General features: G+C 41.6%; 1 protein-coding gene across 1 annotated transcript in view; it reads right to left on the bottom strand.

Moving 5' to 3' along the window:
* camkmt (calmodulin-lysine N-methyltransferase) overlaps nt 1-10,000 on the bottom strand; it is a gene marked incomplete at its 5' end in the record, with an annotated part of 105,524 nt that overhangs the window by 7,727 nt on the left and 87,797 nt on the right. Inside the window, 2 exons of the mRNA XM_083922455.1 lie at nt 596-727; nt 2,831-2,894. Of these exons, the coding sequence (XP_083778581.1) occupies nt 596-727; nt 2,831-2,894 (196 nt within the window). The remainder of the gene's footprint in view (nt 1-595; nt 728-2,830; nt 2,895-10,000) is intronic.

Raw genomic sequence — 10,000 nt, 5'->3', positions numbered from 1 at the left:
TCTGGCAAAGTGTCTCTAAACATCAAATGACAGGCTAATACGCTAGTCTTTATTAAAGCTGAGTGCAGATAATGTGACCTGGATCGTTGCGGGTTTCTTTATTATATAGTAACATTTTTGAGAAAGCATATTAGCCAGGTGTTCATCCAAGTCCATTTTAATACAATGCTCATCAAATACATGTTTGCAAAGAATGAGGACTGTGGATTCTCTGTTGTTCCACGCTGTGCATAGTATTCATGTGGACTTGAAAAAAATTGGAATCTATCTTTTAATTTCCACCAAACATAGTTAAAGCAAGTCATCACAGAAACTGTTGTTTGTCTGGAAGTCCTAAAAACAAACAGGTGATGATCACTCACACTGGTACTCTATTATTCATACTGTAGTTACAGTCATATAGTGACACTTATCCATGGTGAGATTTATGACTGACGCTATAAGCACCTTGCCTGCAGACGTTTCAACGCGTCAGTTTTGATTACGTCTCTCTTAACCAAACAACGACTGATTCAAGCGTTTTGTTTTTTTTAGACATGCGGTGCTTTTGAGTCATACCGACTGTCTGAGTGTCGTTCTATGCTTGGTTTCTTACCTTTAAGTGAACATCCCAGACCTGAGCATCATACTGCTGATGTTGGGAGGCGCAGAGTCCGGCCTGCTGGGCCAGTTGACAAAACAGTCTCAGAGTTTCACCTCGCTGTGGAGCAAACACCAACGCTGTGCCCTTGATAGAAAATAATAGGAGGATGAGTACTTTTGGAGTTGGATAGTGGGGCGTCACATATTTACACACCTCATTTCTCATAACATTTGTTGTTTAGCTATACACCCAAAGTCGCAGACATACACACAGTTAGTTGCCAGTATGTCCCTCTTTCCTTTGATTTTTACGAGGCACATATTTGATGATAAAACAAAAAAAATAAAGCTCTGCAATTTCAACTCACCCTAGAAATGTGAACAGTCTACTCATTTATGTGACATGTGAGTGTGAGAGACAGTTTGTGTGTGCACATGCATCACAGACATCCTGCAAATACTAATAGGATTACCAACAGGTTCAAAGTTTCTTTGAAATCCTTTAGCTTTCAGTTGTATTTCATGTTCATCATGTTATTATTGTTTTAATTAAATAGAGCAAAGAGGGATGCTCATGCAAACACACACACATACAGCAGATATGCAAAAGGAAACACACATTGACACAACACAGGCTAAATGAACACAAAGAGCGGGATCACAATGCTCGACAGATGATTTTTCATCTGCATATCCAGTTGCATTTTTGCCCGAACCCCCATCTTTGTAAAAACACAGAAAAGGCAAACAAAGAACTCCTCCCAGCACTAATCAGCTGATTAAGGGGATCCAGCCCACCGGATGGACCACCTTTGTCAGAAACAACAAATTAGTGCCATTAGATGGGAGAATTAATTGCTTTGTTAATTGCTTAATCAGCTTAGCAAATTATTAAATATTTAGCAAAGCTTGTTGTGGCAGCGACAGTCTGATGGCCGACACTCAAATCATATTAGCCCGTGAATTATCTCTACTGGATTAAAGAGAGAGAGACATGAAGAGAGACTTAACACACAGATGTACAACAATGGCCAGATGTCATGTCTGTCATTCAACAACAGCAGCTTCGGCATTCAACTGCAACCGAGACACATATTCGGATCGCAGATGTTACTGCGCATGTCACTGTCTGAAATGTCAGCTGTCTGACGCGTGTGTCACTGCTGCCAACATCCTACTGGAAAACTGAAACTGGATTTTAAAGGGTTAATTCGCCTATTTTCTAAACGTATTTTCTCACTTGCTTAATTTGGTATCTAACCAGGCAGATAGTTTCAGTTTTATGTGTTTTTTAGGATATCTGTCGCCAAGATTTCTGCTTCCACCCCCAATAAAATTGAAAGGCCTGTAAATAAATTTGAGGTGCCGACAGCATGTGATTTAAAAAAATACAGCAGCAACACCTCTTTCCGCAAACCGTGCCACAGTTGTGCCGGATTATCTAAAGAACGAGCAGTCAGCGTTTTTCATGGGGACTGTCTCTACTGGAGAAAGCGTTCACAGTGTGGTTTATGGATTAATGTGAGAAACATGGACTAAGGGTTGTAGTGAAACCACATCAAAACCTGCATGTTTGTCAGATATATAATATTTCAAACCAGACCCATGTTGGGATTCTTAATGAGGAGAAATGTATTTTCTAAGCCAGATTTTTCCTCCCTGTTTTTCTCCTTCCATCTTTCCTCACCTTCATCTTTCCCATCCATCTCTCTCCTCCCTCATCCCTTCCTGTGTCCTCTCCTCCTCCTTCTTCTCTCCCTATCTTCTTCCCTCCAGTGCTGTTTTCACCTCTTTTTCATAAACAGATATTCCCTACACCAGTCCGACCTCTTACTTGAAACACACCCCTCTTCCCTCAGATGAATAGAAACCTCAACCCTATCTCTTCCAGCCTTTATCCCCCCCCCCCCCCCCCCCACACACACACACACACACACATTTTCTTTTGCTGTCACAGCGTGGGGTCTTATCGCGAGGCCAAAAGGGAGAAGTTGCCTCGGATTTATGATTAAGGGAAGTCAGGAGAGACAGACGGATATCAGAGCGCTGCATTCAAGTTGCTCATAATAAGCATTAAAGCATTACATGATATTAATCCTGTCAGACTATTAATGTGTATAGGGTTTTGGGGTGAGGCCTAATTATGATTGAGAAGAGTGGGCGGCGTTTTAGAGGAAAGGGATAAGCACAGATATACAGTAAACACAGAGACACACACAGACACACAGACACACACACACACACTTACGTTGGGTTGCAGTAATCTCCTTATAGCATCAACCAGGCTGGCTCTGTACTGGTCGAGAAACAAACTGAGAGGCAGAGGGAGAGTCAGGTTAGAATGCTTTCTTGTGATAGCAGCTCCAGATAAAGCAGCAAGCTATTTATTTCCTTTTGTTCACAAATAAATCCACCAACATGAAGAAGGGAAAAACAATTTGCATGAGTAAGATGCTTTTGCTTTTTGTTTACATGCAAGTTTCCATGTGTATTCACCTCAGCCCGTTGTTGAGGCACTGAGAGGAATGCAGAACATCAGAAAATCCAATGTGCACCGATACCATCGCCTACCTCAAACACACACATGTGCACGTGCATGCATACACACTTTTACTGGGACACTTCAAAGTGGTGCGAAAGCACCTTGAATTTGTCGAATTAATACCTGGAGTGTGCGCTCACGAGTTAAAATGAAGATATAAGAACAAAAAACAACACACAAAGGAAAAAAAAATCAGGAAATAAATGTTAATAAAAATCAAATTAACTGGTTCCATTGTACACAAAACATCACTGCACTGTAACTTGCATGTGTGTGTGGGACAGACTCCGTACATGTGAATTAGAGCATTGGAACTTTCGGTCATTAATGTGTTGACAATCAATGATATAAATATACACTATAGAGACCCGCGATGGGATCACACCAGGTAAGATGCCAAATCAGGGGGGTCCAGACCCCTTCCCTACTTCCTACCCCCTTATTTCCGGGGCATTAACTCAAACCACAGCCATCTTCAATCTCGACCTTCATTTTGATCTCAAACGCACACCTCTAAAGTTTCCTGACTGTATCTTTCATGGTTATCATGCCAGGGGTGTAATGTGGGAGGACCCAGGCATTTAGCTCGTATCATACCACTTTGTTTTGATCTAAACTCAACACCTGTGAAGTTTTGTTACGGTATGTCATCCGGTTGTGTACCTCTGTGTGAGTTCCGGATACAGTGGGTGTCTCTAGGACCACATTTTGCTATGATATCAGACAGTCATTCAATACCAGCTTCATTGTTGGTAATTAGGTTATAATGAAGTGTTCCATTCTTTATCCCTATACAATTAACTGTTTGAAAACACACACACACACACACACACACACGCACGCACGCACGCACGCACGCGCACACACACACACACACACACAAACACACACTCAAATTGACTCTAATCATTCTAAACAAAATAACACCTGTCTTTATACCCACAAAGACAAATTTCAATCCATTATGCAAGTAAGTAGAGCACTGTGTGTGTGTGTGTGTGTGTGTGTGTGTGTGTGTGTGTGTGTGTGTGTGTGTGTGTGTGTGTGTGTGTGTGTGTGTGTGTGCAGCTATTATCACAGATGAGAGTGGAGTAATTTGACTAAAATGCAACAATACAGTGCAGATTTGACATAATCCCGCACATCCGTCCAAACTGGCTAGTGGAGTGGCAATCTGGACGAAACTTTCCAATCACAGCGTCTGACCTCTGCTCATTCAAAACCCTTTGATCCCAGTGAGGAATGAGAGGTGCACGCCACTGTCAGTCACTCCCTGCATCTCTGCCCATATACCCACACAAAAAAACACCTCTCACCATCACAAGCTCTTACAGGAACAAGGATGTGTGTGCGTAATGTGTGAAGTTTGTTATTCTTCGAAGGTTAGACAGAGGCCTGAAGTTTATTTGACTTGAAAGGTGAGAGGTTTGTGTTTGGTTTATTTTGCCACGGATCAGTTCACGGGAAAAGTGAATGGTAAGCCAAACAAGGAAGTGAGCTAGTTGGGTGGAGGCAAGAACTGACGCACACGCACGCACGCACGCACGCACGCACGCACGCACGCACACACACACACACACACACACACACACACACACACACACACACACACACACACACACACACACACACACACACACACACACACACACACACACACACACACACACACACACACACACACACACACACACACACACACACACACACACACACACACACACACACACACACACACACACACACACACACACACACACACACACACACACACACACACACACACACACACACACACACACAGGGCACGGGAAGGACATCATGTCATTAAGAGGACACCAGTTAAATAAAAGAGCCAGAGATATTGCTGATGAAAAGTTCTCCTTTAAAGATGCCTATAGTTACTGCCATAACATTGTGGCATCACAAATAAATATCCAAAAAATTAAGCCATGTTAATTTAAACACACAGAGAACAAATAAAAGTTTGTTGAATACAAAAACAAAAGTTTGATTAACAAAAGAATAAGTAAAATGTCTTTATATAGAGGGGAAGACAATAATTAAAATGAATTAAAGCTATTTATAAAGATTTAAATAAGAAAAAATCCCCACTGTATGCACTGTTGCCTGTCATTTGGCTTCGAATAATATATTGTATCTCCTCATCATATATTACATGGTTTTGACCAGTTGGGCAAATTATATTATTATTCATTCATTCATTCATTCATCTTCAACCGCTTATCCCGGGGTCGGGGTCGCGGGGGTGCTGGAGCCGATCCCAGCTGACATCGGGCGTGAGGCGGGGTACACCCTGGACAGGACGCCAGTCTATAATATTTATATATATTATATTTTTATCTAGTTCTATTACCTTGAGACATAAAACAATTCAGCATGTTTAGATATAGTTCTGTTAGTAGTCTCAGGTACAGGCGTTGATTGCCTTTGACTTATTTTAAAATGTTGCACATAAATAAATACAGTACACGCCACCTTTGCAGTATTTGCAATTGTGATTAAGTGACTTCAGATTGTATCCACTTTCCCATGAGATCCTAATAATAATTTGTCTATCACATGTATATGAAAAATATTAATTTGCATTCAGCTGTTATTACACCTCCAACCATAGTTCAGACACTGGCTTTATGGGAACAAATATTTGTTGTTAGTTTGAGTTTCCGGCCTCTCTTTCCTTTGGACGGATAATAAATTGCAGACAATGCAGAGTGAAATTCTTGTGGGAATGTCTCACAGCCTATTACACTGTTTGTTTGGGTGTCACAGTTTAATAATACCAGTGTAATATTCATGGACTCTATAAATGAGTGGACTCCCCCTTTAAGGTCACATCTGATGGCCCCAGACTGTCAGAGACCTATTGTCTCACGCTGACCCCTCCCACCCAGCCCAGAGAACTCCAGTCAAAACAGGCTGAAGGTCAAAGGGCGCAAAACGGGCATGTGTGTATGAGGGTTTGTGTGTGTGTTGGTGTGTGAGAGAGAGAGAGAGAGAGAGAAAGAGGGGGGGGGGGGGGCTGTGTTGGTGCTATATTTGTCTGCTTACATACGTATGTGAACATACAAGGTTGCAAGGGTGAGACCATGGAAACACATGACATCATCCATTAAGCCTTATTTTCCTGAGTGGAAATTTAAGGATTAAAATGCAAGTTTTATGAGTCCTGTTTTATGTTCATTTCGTTGTCATGTGGTTGATTTTTTGTATTTCAGATTATTTAATCTCAGAGCATTCGGGAAGTTCACTCTTACTCTACATGTGCTGCCATGTGGGAAAGCAAGACTAAGCCAATTAAGACTGGAATAGCATCACAACCTTGTGACCATGTACACAACAACAAACAAAACAAAACACTTTTAAATTTAGAGTTTGCTAAATGCAATGGAGTAAGTATGTTAACCTAGATCCCCTTAACAACTCTGTTAATACCAAAACTATCAGGCAGCACAGCACTGGTTTCACTCTTTCATTCTACTAAGCAGTATACTGTAGAAGGGTGTGTGTGTGTAGTTAAATGTCACTCCTAATAAGCCACTTACACTTTTCCAAGTCTACCTCTAAGAATCACTTTGTTGAGGTGGCAAAAAGGCTGGACACGACTTGGTGTTTGGTTCGTATCTGCTGAAATTCAATCTAAAATCAATTAAGACATGTTTTCAGGTGGTTGTTCTAAAATAAACAATTAGTTATAAATCAACACTAGTACTGCAGCTTAAACCTGAATGACATCCAAACAACAGAAGTCACGTTGATCAAGTATTTAACACTTACACAACTAAGCCTTGGTGACACAAAGGGGCCTACATGTTGTGTGTTTTAATGCATTTGAATCCTGTCAACTTAATAGTACTTTTCTTATTTATGTGGTTAAAAATGTTTTACAGGCCACAGACAAATATTCTTATAATTTCAGTTTGGAATCATACGTTATATAACCCAAGTTTAAAAAAAATGAAAAGGATTGACACTGTTTCTCTCCACTGTCGGAGAATGAAAAACAAAGTGCTGCGGCAGAAGATGCTCACATTAGGCAAATGAAATTAAAAATGCAATTCTGGAAAAAAAGAGATATACTGGAAACAGATTAAAGACAAATAAAATAAACATAAATGATTCAAACAATGTTTTGTGTTGCCAATGTTTCTCTCCCATTACATATTTCTGAACTTGTGTCCAGTCTGGTCTCTATTGTGCCAAGTCATCTCATACATAGAGCTTAAAAAAGAAATGTGTTTGTGTGTGTTTGTGTTTAAATGTACTAATCTAATCCGGTTAAGTTTAACAGTCAGCTCTTAAGCACCAAAAAGGTGTGTGTGTGTGTGCGTGTGTGTGCACGCGTATGTGTAAATGTACAGAAGATGCAAATAACATGGATATAGTGCAAAAAGAAAAAAATGCATACACACACACAAACTCCATCTCTATCTCACTCACTCACAAACTCTCTCTCTCTCTCACACACACACACTCATGGACACACAAACATACAAACAAGGCTTTATCTCAGTGCCCACACATGGACAGATTTTGGAGAAAGCAGACATGCCAACATCCCAGCCAAGGATCCTCTGCCACCCACATGCCCACTGTAGGAATCCCTCTCTCTGTGACACACACACACACACACACACACACACACACACACACACACACACACACACACACACACACACACACACACACACACACACACACACACACACACACACACACACACACACACACACACACACACACACACACACACACACACACACACACACACACACACACACACACGAGGAGTCAGACAGCACTCCACTGTTCCCTCACTACCGTTTCTCTCTGTAAGTCACTTAGATTGTAACTGTCACATCTCCTCCATTATCTAGCTGAACATTCTTAATGAATCGACCCCTCTTCCCATATTGAAAAATCCACAGTCAATAAATATGCAAATGTTGTTCCTTTTAAAGGTTTCACTGCTAAACACAAGACGTATCCTACTTCACTGAAATATCAATTCTTAGCGTACGTACTGTGCACTGAGGGTTTTCAACTTATCACATTTCACTTTGCACTGTTGCATACTGGATCATGATTGGCTCCAAACTAGTTTTGATGTCACAAAATAGTGCTGTACGTAAACATGTTCAAACAAGATTCAAAACCAATGAGTAGAATTTAGTGATGTTATGTTTGCAAATGATCTGGTTCTTTTCATTTTGCTGTGTTCGTTCTGGATGTTTCTGTGCATCTACGTGGAGTACGAGGGCTGAATGTAGCAACCAGGTTGTGCATCTACGTGGAGTACGAGGGCTGAATGTAGCAACCAGGTGTTGAGTGTAAGCACGCATCAGAAGCTACAGAAATGGCAGACACAGAGCCAAAAAAACGGAAAGAGAGCGAGGCGAAACGCCAAGCAGGCAAAGCGAATTCCAAAACGAGAGTGAATCTGGGGTTGGCTTTCACCCGCTACTGTATGTGATGCTGCAGGTCGTAGACTGGGCTTTGTTGTTGAACTGGGGAGGAGGGGCCAGCTTTAAATGTTTTGTTTACAACACGGCACTGATCAAATCCTACTCATTCTGCCTTTAAGGTGAGCACAGAAAAACTGTCCTCCTCCAACAGATTGATATGAAAACAGCCCTCTGACGTCAAACTCACCACAGTCAAGGCCAAACATCGAACTTCAGTCATCGTTTCCCGTTTCTCTCCTTCAGTTCTTTTATTTCTTTTTTTTGCCTCTCATTCTCGCCAGAATACACATTTCTGTCACTCGTGTTGTCTCTATTTTTATTTTCTACACCTCCTTTTTGTGTGTTTTATGATGGGGAAATGTGTCTTCAGACCTGGCTGCTTGGTTTACACTGGCAAAGCAGGGATGACATAGTTTTATGAGAGTAAGATTCAATATTGACAGAAAGTGGGAGGCTTTCTGTAAAATAAGAGTGGTGGGAATGACACCTGAAGGAAACTGGTGACTTTCATTCACCAAGGGGACTTCATCTTCCACAGAAGACTTCAGAACCGTAGCACTTTTTAATCAACAGCTACTGTGACTGACTAGAAGTAAGGTTGTCTAGCAGTATTGTATGGTATGATTCAGACCTTGTTATGACATCACACAGACATCATAATGTGTCATTCAAGGGGTGCAGTTTCCCACGTTAAAAAGTTAGTGAAGCTGTGAGTGGTACCGGATTCACACTTTAGCATCATTGAAACAACATTACTGGCGGCGAAAATCCACTCCGAGACTTGACAGCTCTTCTTTGCATAATACCCACTTTTCAAGGAAGAGGCAGGATATCCAAAGAAGTTCATACATAATGGACTGCTGAAACATAATGTTCCACCTAACTCTTCTCCTTTCCTAACTCCCCTTGCTTCTCAGCGGTGGTTCCACTGCTACTGGTGGGAGCTATAATTAATCGGAGTGGAAGCCGCGTTGTTGACCTTTTCGCAGGTGATCATCACCACGAAGCGCCCGTTAATCGGTCAGCCATCAGTCTTCAACCACCGCCACTGCAATTATCACACAGTCACTCACTCACATACACACGCAGAAAATATGGCACCACAGAGAAAAACCTCTTGCAGCGCACACACCGCACACACCCGCGACAAAAGCATGCATCCTCTGAGAGAAACGGGAAATCTGAAGAACCTGCAATGTCACAAATTCACACTCCGTTCTCACACTATCTGCTTCTGTCTATTGTGCGCACATGTGCATACACACTAGTGCGCTGTAAAATATCCTCTATTAGCTGCCGGCTCTCTTTCTCTCTCTGGGTGTTGTACCTGACTATTACCTGTAATGCCCGTGACATTACAATAATGATAACGGTGTTCGCTAATGCTGCA

The sequence above is a fragment of the Echiichthys vipera genome (genome assembly GCF_963691815.1).
Source record: "Echiichthys vipera genome assembly, chromosome: 11".
NCBI lineage: Eukaryota > Metazoa > Chordata > Actinopteri > Perciformes > Trachinidae > Echiichthys > Echiichthys vipera.
This window is presented reverse-complemented; position numbering and strand designations above follow the sequence as displayed.